Below are 17,885 nucleotides of genomic sequence, written 5' to 3'. Positions count from 1 at the left end.
GAAAAAGCCCCTTCACGAGGATGAGGATGCGGATGCCATCTTTCGCACCACTTGCTCCTGCATCGTAAGTTTCTCATATGAAAGGTGCGGCTCCGAATTGTCGCTCGACATGGCTGCCCTGGACAGTCTCAGGAGTTTGATGCCTCGATAGAATGATAAGAAGAATATCATGCTTCCACAAACGTCAGCAGGAAGACCCTTATTCAACGGGACACAACTCACAAGATGACACCCGTCACTGCGTTGGCCGCGTAGCTGCAATAAAGCCCGCCCAAACCCAGGCTGTTGAATTGATGGGTCAACAACTCGCCAGTCAGTGGGACATCATTCCTGATATCATCTGCGTAGATCTCGGAGAGGTGGTGCAAATGTATGTTCAAAGAAACAAGCACGCCAGTGGCCACCACCCAGCTGATCAGAGTGAAAGCTGCAAAGGCAAGATGGATCGCTTGTTCTATGGTCGAGCGTCGAAGGTCATCAGTCCACCAGTGAAGGCAAGCGGTGACCAGTGTCCAGCCAAACTAAAAAGTGATCTGTATTAGTATGGCCTTTGTATAGAAAACCCTCATCTGAGCTGGGATTTGCACTGACCGACCACCAAACGACGCCATACGCGAATTCGACGCCGAAACAGACGGCGGCAAAGGTTGCAAGTATCAGAGCAATGAAGCCTAGGACCAGCTGGAGTATCGCGAACGCTGTCAGGGCACCGGAAGATGCCGGAACTGCCATATCGAGAAAAGACGGTTTGCACGATAAAAGTGGCAGAAAGACTTGAGGCCCGCCAACATGATATTTCTCTGGCCCTTTAAAGCTTTGCACAACAATGCCGACGCTGAGGATGGGTGGAGTGTGGCCGCATCAGCCTGTCGTCATGGTATGGACATTGGCGGAGGAAAATCATCCGAGACTTTTTGAATGGAAGCCTTCGGAACTCGAGGCTGTGCAAAACGTGTTGGCGTATTCGGGTGGATAACGCCAGGAGACCCGGCCTCACAGGGTTTGCTAACCCGACGAGGAGCTATACCCCGAGCATCAGGACGGCAGAAATGGCCTGATGTCTTCAATATTGTGCATTCCCGCGTCTTCCGGCGCTATGTCGGTTGATGTGGGTTGGGTTTGGAGGTGTTGACGCACCCACCAACCACGAGCCTTGAATGATCCATTGCTGGCCCTTGTCGATGAATCTGACAGAAGTACTTGTCCCTCATTTTGAGTGGTAGCTTAGGAACAGCTGAGCCTGAGGCCTTCAAGTAGAGTCTGCGTTTATGCCAGGATCAAGCGGTGGTGGCGGCTATTAGCTCCCTAGCTTGAGATCGATCTTCGAGAGCGTAGTGTGTGTGCCAGTGTCGGAATTTTCTCTGGGACGCAGTCGAGTGGAGAACGTCCGAGGCAGATTCGAGAGAGTTGTAATATGATACCATAGTGCTGTTGCACAAATCGTGTACAAGCAAGTAATGGGAACATTTGGATCACAGAGATGAGTTTGCATTTGCAGGCGATGTGGTCGTCCGTACCAACTACGGTGGAGCACTGTGGCCCTTATCCGCCATCACACGACTCCCGACAACTTGACGCACAGGTGCGCCATCACTCCCACAGCTACTACCACATGAATGGACGATAGACCTACGCCCAGCTATAAACAAACGGACCTCGATACAAACTGTCCTTACCACAAACTTAGGGCACTGCAATCGCCTCCAGTGTCCTCAAAATGGCTGCGGACTTGTCTGCAACCAAACTCAACCCAGAGAGCCATATCTTGCTGGTACTGCACCCCGCTATCCAGGCATCTCCCGGACGTACAAAGTGCAGTGCAACTGACAGTCTGTGCGCAGGACCAACCTCTCCTCCGCCTCCCACATGAACTCGTCAAACGCAATTTCAGAAACACCCAGCGTTATGTAGAGCGAGAGAGAGACTACATCCTTCCCGCTCTCAAGGACACCGCAAATGCTGCTCTCAGCTCGTCACAGACCACAGAGGACACACTCGCTTCACTTGATGCCATGATACAGAGAATGCAGAACTTCAAACGCAAGCTGGAAAAATTGCATATTGAGGAAGAGGCTCTTCATGACCACTCGGCCAAGCGGATCAAGCATCTACTTGACCTCTATGACATTCCCTCTTTGGTGGACGTCAAGTACGACGAGTGGTCTCGAACTCGTCTCGACCGTTTGATTGTCGACTACCTCCTGCGCTCCGGCTACTCCAAGACAGCCAAGTCGCTTGCCGAAACCAAACAGATCTCTCACCTGATTGACCTCGATACTTTTGTTACCTGCCATAAGATCGCCTCGTCACTCACCCGTGGCGAAACTAGGGAGGCCCTTGCTTGGATCAACGAGAACAAAAACTCGCTCAAGAAACTCATTACGGCGCCTCACAAAACCACCGATCTCGAGTTTGAGCTACGTTTCCAACAATATATCGAATTGGTCCGTGCAGGGACAACTGCGAAGAGACTAGAAGCAAGAGCCCATGCCCAACAACACCTGACGCCACACATGGCATCCCGAGCAGAGTCAATCATGCAAGCAGCTGGTCTATTGGTGAATTCACCCGACACAAGAGTCGAACCGTATCGTACTCTATTTGCTCCGTCGCGATGGCACCACTTATCCAACCTATTCGTCGAGACCCACCATACCTTGCTGTCTCTGCCAATTCAACCCCTCCTCCACGTCGCGCTGTCGGCGGGTCTCTCAGCATTGAAGACTCCCGCGTGCCACAGTGCCTACAACCCCGCGAGTTCTTCAACACCCGGTCACGCTCGTATCGCGACGAATTCCTCTTTGTGTCCAATCTGCAGCATGGAGTTGAACGAGCTGGCACGCAATGTCCCCTATGCACATCACACTGTCAGTTCTGTGGAACCCGACCCAGTCGTCCTACCGAATGGGCGTATCTACGGCCGTGCGCGATTAGAGGAGTTGCAGCGGAAACTGGTCATGGCTGGCGGTGGCGGATCAGGAGGTCAAAGCGGCACACACGAGGTACAAATTGGCAAGGAAGGGGAAGTGAGAGACCCCACGACTGGCCAAAGTTTTACTTGGGACCAGGTCAAGAAGGTTTATATTATGTGATGGTACAGGAGGTCAGGAGAAATTGGTCGTGCGTGGCTCCTTCAGCTCGACACAATGCTTCGATAGATGCCAAAGACCTCGACCCGTGCAACCACTTTATTGGGGTCAGGCTTGCTATCCCACGCTCAAGGCCGCAAAGAGATGGCTCGAGAATGGCATCTGCCAGACTCCACCCCAGGCTCTCGGATGTCATGACAAGGGAGAGCCAGGCAGCTTCCAAGTGACACCACAGAGAAAGAGTTGGGGAGGAGACAGAGATCAAGGCGAGGGGAGGACGAGAGGAGGACGAGAGGAGGACGAGAGGAGGACGAGAGGAGGGGAACTACAAATGTAATACAATATACGAGTTACAGTTGCTCACTCGTCTCTTGATTGAAGCCTACTGAATGGGGACCCTTGTTCTTATGGCCCGTGGCCCAGAGACGATGCAGCTCTCAGACACATGGGGATTCAGATATGATGATGAGATTGATGAGATGAATGATGATGATGATGACAACGATCAAGGAATGACAACGAACGACTGATCAATTTGAAACGGAAACGAAAAGCAACCGCCATTAAATGTCATGTAATGCAATACGGTACTCGGTACAGTGTGTTGCATTGTAGTGCATACTAAGTGCATACTAGGTATATAGTCCGTCTGCTCTATAGTCTCTCCTCTGTCCTCCTTGCCTCTTCTCCTCACATCTTCTCTCCTCTATAGAACTCTCCTTCTTCCATATCAGACCCCTCAAGCTGATCCTCTACAGGTACTCTTCGACTCCTCGACTCGGGCTAGTTCGTCCTAAGCTTGACGCATCCCCTGGGGACTTAGTCGTGGAGCACAGGAATTATTCGGGATATTGGACTCATTTTCACATGGCAATTCATTATTCTCGCTCGACAAGACCAGGGACAAGGACCAAGGACCAGGACCTGCCATGCCTCTACCACGCATCGGCCGTCACCGTTAGCATCACCGTCACTACTACTACCACCGTCGCCACCACCATCTACCAGCACTGAGGAAACAGGCGCAACAAGGGAAAAAAAGCCCTCCCCGAAGAAACAAGCAAAGATTATCGACAAGATCGCGTGCCTTTGTGCCCCCGAAGCCCACACCCATGCCCACGCCGAGCTGGCCAGGCCTTGAACCAGGAGATCCTCCCCAATTCAAACTCAGATTCAGACTCAGACTCAGTACTTGTGCTCTCCGCCACATCAAAGTCGTCACCGTGCATTGCTATGCCATTCGCCCCGACAAGAGATTTGCAGACATAGGAAAGAAAAAAAAGTGACGGACAGAAACGCCTGATACTTCCAGATAACAAGGACCTTTTGACTTTTTTTTTCGGTTATTGGAGGAAAGGTTCAAGCGAGGATGCCCCAAAGCTATTGCCGGTACGCCGTTGCTGTTGCCTGATGCCGTTGAACTACGCCCGGTCCCCGTCGCTCACGCAGACCCTCAACGCCCTCTATGACGCCGTGGCTGCCGCAGCTTGTCTCGTCGGGGTCGTTGCGGTCACTGCTGATGCCGCCGCAGGGGTAGGGGGACCTGGAGTATTGGACTGGTCTCGTCTCCGAACCGAGCCTCGAAGGCTCATACTTAAGCCGAGATTCCTGTGCCCGTGACTTAATGACGAAGCGTGGCGGTGACTGTGACTCAGGGTTGACACGTCGTGTTTGCCTGCAAAGCACATGTCAGCAATTGAGTCGGAAAAGTGACACGCGAGAGAGTAGTAACTTACCATCACAACAGGCCCTCACATTCTCTAGCCCTCCATTCCACGCAGCCTCCTCCTGCCTCAGCATCTCCCTCCTCAACTCCTCAGCAGAATCTTTCCGCCCATCACTAACCACACTGGCGTCGTAGATACTACCCCCTTCACTTCTTGTGCCGCTAGCTCGTGTAGGAGTGCTGACTGTGGCCTCGCTTGCTTTGGGCGTTCGTCCAGTCACTGACCCCAGCATACGCGAAAAGCGACTCGCGCTGCTAGCGCGAACGGTGCGGTCGTTGTCATGTTCTCGAGTCTGTTCTGCTCGACTCTGCCGCACTGTCGAGTTTGGAGCAGTGCGGCTCATCATGGAGTCTTGAGGGACACGGGTGGTGCTACTGGCTACCACGGCGCCGGGCGCGAGTTGTTGGCGCTGGACGGCCGAAGTTCGGTGCGAGCCGCGTGTTGTGCGGGAGTTGTAGCTCGAGAGGCTCATTCGGCTGTGGTTCGGTATCAAGGCAGCGCCGTAACCAGCACCATGCACATTGAACTCTTCCAGGTCGTCTCGGGTAATGTCATTTCCCCCGACAGCAAACTGGTTGTTTTCTTCGCCGCGGAGGAGTAAATAGTTGAGGGCATTGAACCAAGTCTCGTGCCTTTGGCCGGTGCTGGCGGTAAATCTCACACGTCGGCCAGGGGTAATGACCTCAAGGCTTTTCCGATGAAGACCAGGCGGCATGGGGTTGTCATCAGGGACAACTTGGACGCTTTCTATCAGCACGCTCTTCGCCTTCAGCTCAGCCCTGCCGGCTGTTTGTGGGTCCTGGTCCGACCAGTAAAGAGTCTTGGTGTAAGGATGTACCCAGAAATACCGACGGTGACGGGTCTCGGACATTTCAGATCGTCCAGCCTTCCGTGTGTATTTCCACAGGAATTCACCAATCATGGTCTGTGTGATGGCTTGAATAATCCTTGGATCGGTGCCAAAACCATGAGCAGCGACCTGTCCTGCCTGGTGCATGTTAAAGCGTTCATCGATTTCGGAGGCGAACGAGGAGACTGAGGATCGGCGGGATATTTGAGAAGTGATCGTTCCGCGTTGGGTACGACTGACATTGGACGTCCGTGGTTGATTACTGTCACGAGTAGCAGACCGCACAGACTCGCCTGGAGTGCGTGGCCGCCGCATTGCTGAGGCAGGAAAAGCTGGTGGGCCCATAACCGTTGATGTTTGGCTTGAACCGCCGAGTTCTTTGGTGGGAGATGCTACCCGGCTGCTGGCCTTAGCGATGGCCTCTTTGTGATCAGCTGGGAGAGGTGGGTGCGACGCTGCGCTCGATAGTCGCTGGCTTGACGCGCTTGACGGTCGCTTGATGGGTGGCGGTGCAAAGATTGGGACTGCCCCAGTCAGGTCTGGAGCTGGTTTGCTCATGAGTAGTGCATTCGCATCACTCGTCAGAGGCGCTTCCGTGGGGGTCAACGGGCTGAGAGGGCTGGTGATATCGTGTGCTGCGTCGGCACTCGATGGATCTGTTATGGGAACTGCGGTCCTGGGGCGAAGAGCCTCATCAATCTCGGCAGCAGTAAGCAGCGTCTGAGAGCCTTGGTCATGGTTGGCGTTGATACGCGGTCGTTCTGCTTGTCCCCCTTTCTGCACTTCCGATCCCAGTGTTCTTAGGGATTGGCCCCTGTTGCCGGACACATCTCTCAGAGGAACATCCTCCTCAGCAAGAGGCTCCTTCACCATCTCCTCTGGCTCCCTTGTCTCATCTTCTGCAATTGTGGGGATTGGCATCTCCTTGGACTTACTAAAGCCCAAGGCGGCTGCAGCAGATGCGAGAAGGCCAGCCCCAGCGACTCGTTCCGCTGTTCGTGGACGGTCTGGGAGGTCATCAACTTGTGTCGAGGCCGTGACAACACTAGCTGCCGGTTTTGTCGGAGTTTGAACGGGCTCCGTGGTTTGAGATTCAATAGCAGAAAAAGTGAATGGCTCGGCTTGCGGAGGCCCCTGCTGAGGCTGGGCCTCTGGAGACACTGGCGAGGTATCATGCATTACAAGACCCGAATACTCGAATCTTGTGGGTGTTCGCGGGTGCGTTCCAGCATCAACCTCGGATTGAATCGCATCTGGACTCTGGGCTTCATCCCAAACGGTTTTGGGTGGTGTGATAAATGCAGTGTTCCTGATCGGGCTTTCTTGTAATCCTCGCTGGGGTGTGTACTGCGTGCTGTGGTCTATATGCTTGACTGGTGAGGCTGGCACGGTCGGAGGCAACGGGAAGTCAGAGGGCAATGGTGACTCCGCCCTCTCGTAGGAGGGAGAAGGTACTTCGTCAAGAGGTTCTTCTGTGCGGCCAGCCTGAAGGGGCAAATCTTGTTCTGGTTGCCATGGTTCAGTATTCGTTGCGGCGTCGACCATGGGCTGCTTGACGGCGCTCTTTGGTGTCTCTTGCTGTGTATGCTGTCTACTCGGCGTATGAATTAGAACGCCAGGTGTAGAAGCGACAGAAGCTAAGCTGGCCCTTCCCGGAGTGCCAAAACTTGCTGTCTCGTCAAAGCCACCCAACTCTGCGAAAAGACTCTGTTCAGCAGCTGGTGGACTGCGATCACTGGTGACCGTGGCCGGGGAGTCTTGGGACAGAGTGTCCGAGTACAGATTTGTCGGTGTGCTGTCGGTTGGCACTCTGGACTGGCGAGCGAATGATTGTCGTCCATTTCGAAGTCGGAATTTGTGAGTTTGGGTAACCACAGGCGTTTTGAGGGCTTCTTCCTCTTCACCGGCAGAGGTTGAGGCAGTGCTAATGAAGGACTGTCGATCTCCAGCAGGCTTGAATGTGAGGCTGGGTCTTGAACGACGAGAATAGCCTGTCCGTCGGCCATGCGAAGCTGTATCTTCTGTCTCGGTAAGGTCGTCTGTACTGTCGCCCGCCAAACTTTCCGCACCCGTTTGGAAATCCTCGCTCTCTGTCGCATGTCTCTCATCCGCGGTTTCGAAATTGTTCTCTGTCTCATTCGCAGTTTGGTATGCATCGCTTGCATCAGTAATGCCTTCGCTAGCAGACGGCACGGTCAGGTGTTTTTGACTGACTGCACGACTCGGTGTCTCAATCGCATGATCTTCCCAATCATCGTCTTCGAGTTCGACGTCGGTCCGCGCTCGTCGACTGCCACCCAGCATATCAGGGCGTACTGGCTTCTTGAAAGCATCAGGCTTGGGCTTTTGGCGTTTGCTTGCACTTCCCAAGGAACCATCTCCACGTCGTTGCTCCAGTTCATCGCGGGCATCCTGAAGCATGCGTCTGAGCTCAATCTTCTCCGTTTTTTCACGATGAATGTTGTTCTTGAGGTTTTGAATCATCCGATGGGCGTGATGTAAGGAGCTACGCAGAGTCTCGGATTCCAATGCCCCTGGCCGTGGAGTAGCTTTGGTAGGGGACGGAGGTGGTGAATGTTCCAGGGATTCAAGGTCTCTCAGGTCCTCCTCCTGCTCTTGATTTGCAGTAACGGCATCTGGCTGAGCACTGCGCAGGCGAGCAGCGACAGCTCGGGCGAGCTCCTGGTTTTGTGATGTCAACTCGTCAATCTTGTGCTGTAACGATGACCTCTCACTGTCGCCCAAATCTATTGTGCGCTTGAGAGTGTGCAACTCGGAATCATATGCCTTTTTAGCAGCGGCATGATCAGCAGTCAACTTTTCATGAGCTGCTCTCACTTCGTCCATTTCGCTCTGTGTCCGGCTTTTCTCGGCGGTAACAGCAGCCAGACTTGCAGTGAGCCGTTTTTCGCGGTCGGCGGCTTCACGAGCAGCTGCCAGCAACTCATGGGTCTGGGTTTCAAGGTTCCAGTTCTCATCCTTGTATTTTTGTTCGCTCTCGTCCAAGGCTCGCAGCCGCTGTGAGAAAAGAGTGACATCTTTCTCCAGACGGTCACGTTCGGACTTGACCTCTTTCAACAGCTCATCCCGTTCCGCCACGGCACTTTGCAACTGTCGAACCTGGGCGAGCAGAGAGGTACTGATGTCGGCTGCAAACTGCAGATCATCGCCTCGATTGCTCGGTTGATTTCGCTGACGCCGGCTAGGGGCCATGACTTTGGAAGGAGATGCTGTGGCCTGGCTGGAGTAGATGGCCTGTTCCATGCCAGGTTTTTCTTCTCCGCTGACAGCTCTGGATTTTGGCCCAAGGAGTGCCCTCGCAATTTCTTTCCCCACGTCATTGTGTTCCTTTTCTAGATCAGCCAGCCTTTGGCGCAACTCCGGGGTAATCTCAGCCTCGCCTTGTTGTTCTTCTACTTCGCGCAGCTTGTCATTGAGTTCCGACTGCTGTAACAAGAGAGACTCCCCCAGCTTTTGGGCGTCCTGCAAGCGTCGCTCGGTTTCAGCAATGTGCGCTATGAGGCTCCGTTTGACTTGAGAAGGGGACATGCTGACGCCCAACGCTATGGACTCGGGGTCAACCAAGCTGGAGTAGCGGTGGCCGTGGAATGGCTGTCGTGACTGGCCATCGTCGACGAAAGGATCTGCCGAGTCATCCATGGAGGTGCGCAGGCCATAGTTGAAAGAATCATCGCCGGGTACTACTTGCGCAGTAGCCATAGCAGGCAAAGGTGGAACGGGGCGAGACAATGGCGACGCGGGTGTCGACTATTGGATGGACATTTGTGCAGTTGGCTGCGGTCACATCAACGACACCAGGAGAATAGTTGGACAATCTGGATCGGTGACGAGGGGACAATACAATCGCGGCTTGATTCACAATCAGAGACAGAGGGACCAGAGGGGTCCTCGCGGTGACGGAGGCGATCGCAGTGTTTGTGTCGGCTTGTCAACACAGAAATGCGGAATCGGTCGAGGTCGAGTTGCAGTGATTGGCCAGGCGCTATTGACGCGTTTCCGGCCTGGAAGATGAGAAAGTGGAGCTTCACAAAAACCTGTTCTCAGCCAGACAGTGACACGTGGAAGCCATCTAGGCCAAACAAACAATAATGAGATGGGGGATAGCGAGCGTAAGGATAGTGTTGGTGGGCAATGATGACTTTGTGGTGTGGTGGGTGTTGGTATTAGTAGTAGTCGGCGTGATAAACTGGGTCTGTGAGGAGCTCAGGTGTTTCCTTGGGAGCTGAATGATTCTCAATGTGCCGGTGCCGGGTTCGACCTGTCGATGACTTGGTGGTGGAGCTCGGCTCGCTGCAGGTTGTGCATTCGAAGTTCTACAAATATGGCATAAACCACACATTTCAGAAGTAAGCTACCTTTTTAGCTGCATGCGAACACATCTCGTTCTCTTGTCATTGAATTGGAACCGAGCTATGCACCCGTTGTAACATGGCAAACATCTCGTATTGAATCCAGGCACAGAGGCCGGTCATGCCGCAGAGATGCATGTCGACTATACAATATGTACAAAATTCCCACTCAAGGGCTTCTATGAACAAGGTCGGCACCCCATATTAGCTTTCTGTACAATCATCGTAGCGGTGTGATTTCCCATCAAGATGGTTCCCCCACACAATTATCGCAGCGGAATCGGGTATTATGGACTGTGGCGCCACAGAATTGGGGCGCAATGGTAGCTCCTCCGCAGAATTGGGGGTTTTTGGTCCATTGGGACGACATCAGAGTTGGCGAGGCGGCTCATGAGAACCTCTGAGTTAAAGGTTCTTTTTCCCGGAGTCCACCTATCCGTTCGAGGTCGAGGGATTGAAATCGGTCGCTGTCTTCTTTCCGATAAGGTGGTAGATTCTCTTGGTTGAGCGGCTCCATGCCCACACTGCCCGAGTCGGTAACGTGGACTACCACGACACGTCCTTTCTGCAAGCCAGTCTTGCCCTCTTCATCGGGGAAGGTGATGTGGATTTCTGGGACTGCGGTGGAAGGAGGGCTGGAGGAGTTGTGAATCAGATTCATTTTTTCGTCGTAGACAAAGATGGACTCGTTCTTGTTCTGGTTACCGAAATGGCTGATTGATGGAGAGCGATAATGCGACGGTTGGTGGTGTGTCGGTAATAGTGCATCTTGCTCTTTAACTTGCCGTCGCCGACGAAGGCAGACGAGTGCTACCGAGCACAGCAAGGCCATGAGCACGAGCGTGAAAAGGACAAACAGGAGCTGGTGCATTGAGTATGATGGTCCGTCGTCTGCAAAGTCCGAATCATCACGACGTTGAAGATATGTGTATTTTAACGAGTCCATGACTACAGCTCCGCAGTCGTCGTAGACTCTTTGAGACGTCCGTCGAGGACGTAGACGAATATAGATCTCTAGCAATGAGGCTGAGGTGAGGGAGAGTCGGAGATCGGAGTCTGGCACTGCGATGGGAATGCGGGATGGATTTGGGGGCGGCGGGCTCGATCGTGAACTTCTTTAAAGAGAGTCGATGTCTCAACTATCGCCCTGAATCGGGCTGTAGGGCGTAGAAAACGCTGATAAGAGTCCGAATGCCAATGCAGAGTCTGTAGGAAGTCCCAGCAGCAGCAGCACGTCAACGCGGGCACAGCCGTTTTGGTACCAGGCGGAACAACCTTATCTCTCTCCAAGACTGTGAAGCTAGTGAGCGTGTTAGGAAAGAACGGACGGCGAGAATCCAGCAAAAGAGTGAAGCTGGAGACTGCCAACAAGCATGAAGCAGAGTGCAAGAAAGAGAAGGAAAAAGAGGATTGTGGTGTAGCAAAATTCGAGAAGAGCTGTTGATGGGTAGAGAGGGAGTGACTAGTAGTATGTAGATGGCAATATTGGGGAGAGCACCAACACCACCGTCAGTGATGTCGATGGAGCAGCGAGTTCCACTGCGCAGATCAAGCCTGACACTCAATTTGCCGGGTTCTGAGCTGTGACAGCGAGTCGAAAAGAGTCTGAGAGACCCGCCAACAGCCACCCAAGCCATTAGTAGGGCATATTCTGGGGCCTCTGCAAGCCACAGTGCCGCCCAAACGGTCGCCAGCATTCGCAGGCTGGCCGGGGTTCGGAGCGCCGATGGAACTAGGTAAGCACATGTTGTGGATTGGCAGCGCCCAGGCGGTGCCAATCATCAACCCCAATCTCGCAAGGCGCCCTGAATGGGCCAATGGGGCCAAGGCCCAGAATCTTAGGGGGCCACGTAAGGGCCACAACAGTCGGCACACGGAGCTTAGAGCAACGAGTTTATCATGTTAGGCTTGGAAATGGCAATCCATCAACAAACAAATCAGGTAGGTTGCCACTTCCTTTCATTTCCCAAAGGTGAAATTGTCCATCCTTTTATCTCCATCTCTCCAAGCACATTACGAGGACACTCTGTAGCGGACAGCATATAACTCTTCTCCCTTGCCCCCTTGCCATCTCCATGTGATGAGATTGATGACTTCAACGAGCAATGAACATTCAACTTCGGCAGTTATACCCGCCCGTTGCTGCACCAGTTGCGTACTTGGCATGTGCTCATACCTCGTACATTGTACTTGTTCATGGCAATCCTCCTTTACCAAGAACGGATAAGGGATGCCCAGCCAGAGCCTATGTACTTGTGGGTGCTTGTAGAGTCAATCAATGCTTACATACTCGGACAATCATATCTCGCTTGAGATCATTTTGCCTGTACTCGGTACCGAGTACCTAATGCATGAAAGAACAACCCTAGTTAGTCCAGGTTACTGCCTGTATGAGTACTTGTGGTTGAAGGTACGAGGTACCGAGTACACACATACTTATAGGCTGGTAGAGTAGCGTGCTGCTGTTGGTGGTGTTTTATTCCATTATTCAAGTAATGACTGTCGCCGTCTTGCCACGTCACATTTCATGTCTTGTTCCGGGGCAGGGAGAATCCCCCACACAGCCAGTCAGTTCGCCCATCAGCCTGAAGGGAATGGCAGACAAGGAAAAGGTGTGGTTGTTCCCTGGCGTCATCTCTGAGTCAGCTCAACAGGCTAGTGATGGTGGTGAGGCTGTAACTGTGACCCAACCAGGTGACGGATGCCTACTCTCACACAAATACATAGGTTGGTTGTTACGGTTATCTGGTTGTGCGGATTTATACTTTCCACATGTAATAATTACTAGATACTTACGAGTATGTATGAATTCTGGATTATGTGGAACCACCCAATGCAGTGAGCTACGTGCACACCGTTGTGCAGTGAAACCACCAGAAAATCCAGAAAGGGCGGAAGACATTAAGAGTCGTAGTGGTCATAGGCTGACCTCCCCACGCCTCCCTTGCTTTCCCCCTTGCATTACCTGAACTTTGGGATTTTCTTGACTTGTCGCTTGACAGTCTAAGCTCTCACTTGGCTCCTTAGGGACTTGGGTAAGTAGGTACTCCGTAGTAGGTAGCTAGATCGAAGCTCGCTGGAAGTCGGCGTCCCTCACAATAATAGCAGCCCTTAATTGTGGGCTTTTTTCTGGGTGGTGGTGGTAACGATGGTGACCCCCGATTTGTTGACAGATGATGGGAAAGTGCTTTCTGAGAGACCCAGACAAAGAACCCATCATCAGTAAGGCAAGCCACCCGAAGACGCCAAACGGGCTCAGGCTGGCGGTCGGGCCCACTCCCCTACCTACTCGTACTGGCATTTGGCATTTGCCAACTGGGAGAAAAGCTCTGTTGGGCTTAGGGATGCCCCGATTCTTGTTGTGGGTTCTAGCCTAGTGGGTGCCTAGCCCTTGTGTCGATCTGGGGTGGTGCCGCCTATCTCCCCCTCCTCCCCCTGCGGCCCTGGCTTGCCCTATGCCTGCGCATCATCCAAACGGCTAGGCTCACTAGGCCCAACTTTCTTGACTGTCCACTACCGTCCACCCGCTGGAAACTCTTTGTTCCATCATCCGCTCAACTTTTCTGATACATCATCTTTGTGGTTGTCGTCCTTCACCGGTACCTGTTTGCCTGTTCTTTTCTGTGTGACCTTCAACCCTTGATCGTTCTCTTCCAAACTTCCACTTCATTTCTTGCAAGCCATCCTTATCCCTTGTTAGCAAGCCATCTGTTTTTTTGACCCTTCGAATTCTGTTTGCCCTTGCTCCACCACAACCCGCATCCGAATCTCTCAGCCCATCCCTCCTCCTCCCTCACCTGCGCCTGCGCCCGCGCCCGCCACCCCACCCCGAATTTGCGACTCACCTTGCACAAACCTGGCGACGCAGCATTCCACAACTTCGCACCCCTCGTCCCATCATATTTTCCATCCCTTGCTCCATGCGCGCAAGTCGTGGTCGAGGCGCATGTCTGCTGGCAGATATTCCCTCGCCCGTCTCCTGCGGCTACCCGTCTACGGCGCCATCAGGCTTGGGCCTTGATTTCTCATTTGCCCTGCGGCTGCCTGCTGGGAGAATTGTACCATTGCTTTGCTGGCCAACGAAGGGGTACATGACTCTGCCAAACCTTGCTTCCTACCGGTCACATCTTCTCCTTCTTTAATCTCTCTGCCTCCTTCTCTTCTCCTCCTTGTATCTACAACGGGGTATATTATAATTTCCGTCGGTTGGTGTACATCCTCACCCTGCATATTCACGGATATTGGTACACATCCCACCCCTCTTGTCCTGCGCAGTCATATGTGCACGCACACACCAGAAACTGACTCTGCTGTTATCGACAGTCGATAAAATACTTCGGTTTTCCCCTTTCCTCGCCGGTCCAAGACTTCCAGTTCATATCCTCAAGTACCACCCCTCCCCCCAGACCGACAAGCGTTCTGCACATTTCACCTCACCACGCATACTTGGCCGACCGGACCTGTATTGTCTGTTTTGTTCACGTATTGGACTACAAAAATGACCATGATGGAGGCCGGAGCCACGTTAGACACAGTGAGTATAGTCGAAGATCCTATCGGAAGTGGGGGTGCTGATCAGTGCACATCAGGCGAGAAACGGTCGATCCGGAGCATTTGAACGGATGGCGTCTACCAAACAACATCTTGGGCAGGGCAGCGATTACGATTTGGGAAAGAATGCTTGGAATGCCTCAAGTCGGATATGGGGCACCAACAAGTCCTTTTTGGAGGCTCGCGTGGATAGTGACCCGATCAGACGTACGTTGGGTCCGGGCGAGGCTGACATGTCCGCTGACTGTTCTTTAGCGTCCCCGATGCGTCAAGGCTCTGTCTCAAATTATGGGCAATCCAAGCCTGCCTCGTCCTCGTTCCTGACGTCCACCGACCTCAACGATGAGAATGCGTCCCAGTCCAAGATGTCCTGGGCGCCAGCTTCGTCCACTATCGGCTTTCCGCTGAGACAAAGAGGTCAACCTCTCTCACCGACCAAGCAGAGACAGAATCAGATGTTGGATTTCGGTGCCAGAGGCAATGGTGGTGGCCTACAGGAATCGAGCCTGTTTGCGGGTAGTGCCCCCGATGTGGAAGAAAGTTCATTTGATGAACAACATCTCCGACGCGCCATCACAGCCGGTCCTCGGGTACTTCCTTCTCCCACGCGAGCCTCCACTTTTGGCCGTAGCCAGATCGATCCTCAACTTCAAGTCTTCAACTCAACCGCCTTCAACTCGAATAGCATCTTTGGTTCGCTCCAGGAGTTCGAGGATGGTTCAATTCAACCTCTGCACCATCTACCGACTGTTAATGGACACACCGAACATCTATCCCAACAAGTCAATTACGGACCGGTCAGAGACACGAATGGGATGTCAATTGGGAATCTCTCCCGCTACAATGCTGTCTCACCAACATATGCTAAGCCGAATGGGCGACTGCTGAATGCGGAGCACGTTGAACAATACCACCTGCCCTCAAAACAAAAGTACGACGAGACGGTGAGAGCTTTGGAATTGTTGGATCTGGATCAGGCCACTGCTCAGCCAGCACCCTCCCGGAAAATTCCGTCACAATACCAACGCGACACCCATCCTCTCCCCCCAAAGACCTCTTCACAACCAAGCGCCCACTTCAATTCGATGGAGAGCAACTATCAACCGCCGATTGCGCATGTCGCAGATGTCGGTTCACGGTTGGATCCCCAAGCGGCTCCACACTACGGCGGTTTTCAGTACGGTGGGCGTGGCAACCTCCCCACACTTCAAAATGACTACCGGAGTAATCTGAACAGTCCGTACTACTCAACCACCGGCACACCTCCCACAGGACCACAATCCATCCGCAGCACTCCGGGAAGCGGTGTCTCTAGCCGTACCTCGCATCACGATCCCTTCTTGATTGACCGCAAGTTCACAAACATCGACTTTTATGGCTACGATCCGGCCATGTATGCCTCAGCTTCCCTTCAGCCAACAGTGAGCAATGGATTTCAGTACGATGCCCAAATACAAGTGCAGCCGATGCGGATGAATCCCCTAGCACATCCGTATATTGGACATGGGCACTCGGGAATCAACAACTTCCCTGCAGGCCCACGGATGGCGGTCCGCGAGCCTGAACAGAGCCATATTGTGAGGAGTCCCTTGCTCGAGGAATTTCGAATGAACAGTAAGACCAACCGCCGGTTTGAGCTCAAGGATATCTACAACTATGTGGTCGAGTTCAGCGGTGACCAGCATGGCTCGCGCTTCATCCAGCAGAAATTGGAGACCGCCAATAGTGACGAGAAAGAGCAGATTTTCAAGGAGATACAGCCAAACTTGCTGCAGCTTATGACGGACGTATTTGGGAACTATGTGATTCAGAAAATGTTCGAGCATGGCAATCAGACGCAGAAGAAAATCTTGGCCCATCAGATGAAGGGCCATGTCTTGCACTTGTCGATGCAGATGTACGGATGTCGTGTGGTTCAGAAGGCGTTTGAGCACGTCTTGACCGACCAACAAGCCAGTTTGGTCAAAGAATTGGACGGACCCAATTTGCAAATACTGAAGGTTGTCAAAGATCAGAACGGCAACCATGTTGTGCAAAAGGCCATCGAGCGGATACCAGGTGAACATATTCAATTTATTGTCGACGCTCACAGAGGCCAGATGGCGAAGATGTCAACACACCAGTATGGCTGTCGGGTGGTTCAACGAATGCTGGAACATTGTCAGCCACCCGCCAAACGGGTCATTCTGGACGAGCTTCTGGAACACATTCTACCACTCATCAGCGACTCATATGGGAATTATGTTGTGCAGCATATTATTCAGAACGGTGAGCTGCAGGACCGCCGCCAGGTTGTTAATATCGTCCTCCAACAACTCCTCGCATTTTCCAAACACAAATTTGCCAGCAATATTGTCGAAAAGAGCATTGATTGTGCAGATGAGGATCAACGCGTACAGATTCTTCGTGGTTTGACAGCACCGAATGAGCAGGGCGTCACTCCAGTCCTCGGACTAATGAGAGACCAATATGGCAACTATGTCTTGCGTAAGTTTGGGGATTCGCTCTATTCATTGTTGACTTGCGCTAACTTATTTGAAGAAAAGGTGTTTGGCCAGTTGCAAGGGTCTGAGCAACAGGCGTTGCGAGCGGACATGGAGCAGAACTATCCTGTTCTTCGACGTACCAGTTATGGGAAGCAGGTGACGGCGATTGAGAAGCTTCTGTTTGGAGGCAATGGCCCATTGACCACTTCAACCACCAGTAGCCGCAGCTCAACACTACCTAGTACGAATGCAAGCAGCACCATCGATGGCGATACGCCTCCATCTGCCTCGGAAAAATAGCGGCAAGTGTTCATGTCGATAGCTCGCGGCCGCGGCCGTTGGGGCTTTCAATAAGCGACTTGCTATCAGGCACACCGCGTACGAGTCCGGAGTAGTCCTTTATTTCGTCGGGTCCACATGAGGAGTTTGGAGCCGGGTGTCTCGCGTATCAAATGCATGAGATGTCGGACTGTGGCGCGTTCGAATATAGACTTGTCACGATACCCCGACGCGATTGCTTTGCTTCTCAGTTTGATTTTGTTCATGTAGGGAGTTCCTGGGAACGGGTCAGTATGATGGGATGGGAGAACATATTATTTGCTGGGGTGACACATGTACTCGGCAACATTTTTGGAACAGTTGTTATGAAATGACCCTTTGACGACAATGATTATGGGATACCCCTCGGACTTTTAGGATAAGCAAAGACAACGAGAGGGTAGGATCGGATAGGGATGGTATGGGTATAAACAGTCTTTCAGTTTTGGGGTTTTATCAGGGAAAGAAAGATGATGGAGTTTAGTTGTCGATGT

General features: G+C 52.7%; 5 protein-coding genes across 5 annotated transcripts; 2 read left to right on the top strand and 3 right to left on the bottom strand.

Annotated features, from left to right (window-relative positions):
- Positions 1 to 12: 12 nt before the first annotated feature.
- On the bottom strand, positions 13 to 732 carry Z517_10648 (uncharacterized protein; the record flags this gene model as incomplete). The annotated part of the gene is made up of 3 exons (XM_013424257.1): positions 13 to 172; positions 223 to 521; positions 592 to 732. The coding sequence occupies 3 exons, from the start codon at positions 730 to 732 to the stop codon at positions 13 to 15; spliced, it is 600 nt and encodes a 199-aa protein (XP_013279711.1).
- A 985-nt stretch (positions 733 to 1,717) lies between these two features.
- Positions 1,718 to 3,092, top strand: Z517_10647 (uncharacterized protein; the record flags this gene model as incomplete). Its single annotated transcript, XM_013424256.1, has 2 exons — positions 1,718 to 1,771; positions 1,842 to 3,092. 2 exons carry the CDS (start codon positions 1,718 to 1,720, stop codon positions 3,090 to 3,092), a joined length of 1,305 nt encoding a protein of 434 aa, XP_013279710.1.
- Positions 3,093 to 4,552: 1,460 nt separating this feature from the next.
- Positions 4,553 to 9,386, bottom strand: Z517_10646 (uncharacterized protein; the record flags this gene model as incomplete). The annotated part of the gene is made up of 2 exons (XM_013424255.1): positions 4,553 to 4,764; positions 4,826 to 9,386. The coding sequence occupies 2 exons, from the start codon at positions 9,384 to 9,386 to the stop codon at positions 4,553 to 4,555; spliced, it is 4,773 nt and encodes a 1,590-aa protein (XP_013279709.1).
- Positions 9,387 to 10,424: 1,038 nt separating this feature from the next.
- On the bottom strand, positions 10,425 to 10,982 carry Z517_10645 (uncharacterized protein; the record flags this gene model as incomplete). Its single annotated transcript, XM_013424254.1, has 1 exon — positions 10,425 to 10,982. The coding sequence occupies one exon, from the start codon at positions 10,980 to 10,982 to the stop codon at positions 10,425 to 10,427; it is 558 nt and encodes a 185-aa protein (XP_013279708.1).
- Positions 10,983 to 14,540: 3,558 nt separating this feature from the next.
- Z517_10644 (uncharacterized protein) lies at positions 14,541 to 17,373 on the top strand (the record flags this gene model as incomplete). Its single annotated transcript, XM_013424253.1, has 4 exons — positions 14,541 to 14,570; positions 14,626 to 14,794; positions 14,843 to 17,074; positions 17,129 to 17,373. The coding sequence occupies 4 exons, from the start codon at positions 14,541 to 14,543 to the stop codon at positions 17,371 to 17,373; spliced, it is 2,676 nt and encodes an 891-aa protein (XP_013279707.1).
- Between the last annotated feature and the right edge of the window lie 512 nt (positions 17,374 to 17,885).

Source organism: Fonsecaea pedrosoi (assembly GCF_000835455.1).
Source record: "Fonsecaea pedrosoi CBS 271.37 unplaced genomic scaffold supercont1.7, whole genome shotgun sequence".
Classification (NCBI taxonomy): Eukaryota; Fungi; Ascomycota; class Eurotiomycetes; order Chaetothyriales; family Herpotrichiellaceae; genus Fonsecaea; species Fonsecaea pedrosoi.
Note: the sequence above shows the minus strand (reverse complement) of the source record. Positions and strands in the feature narration are given on the sequence as shown.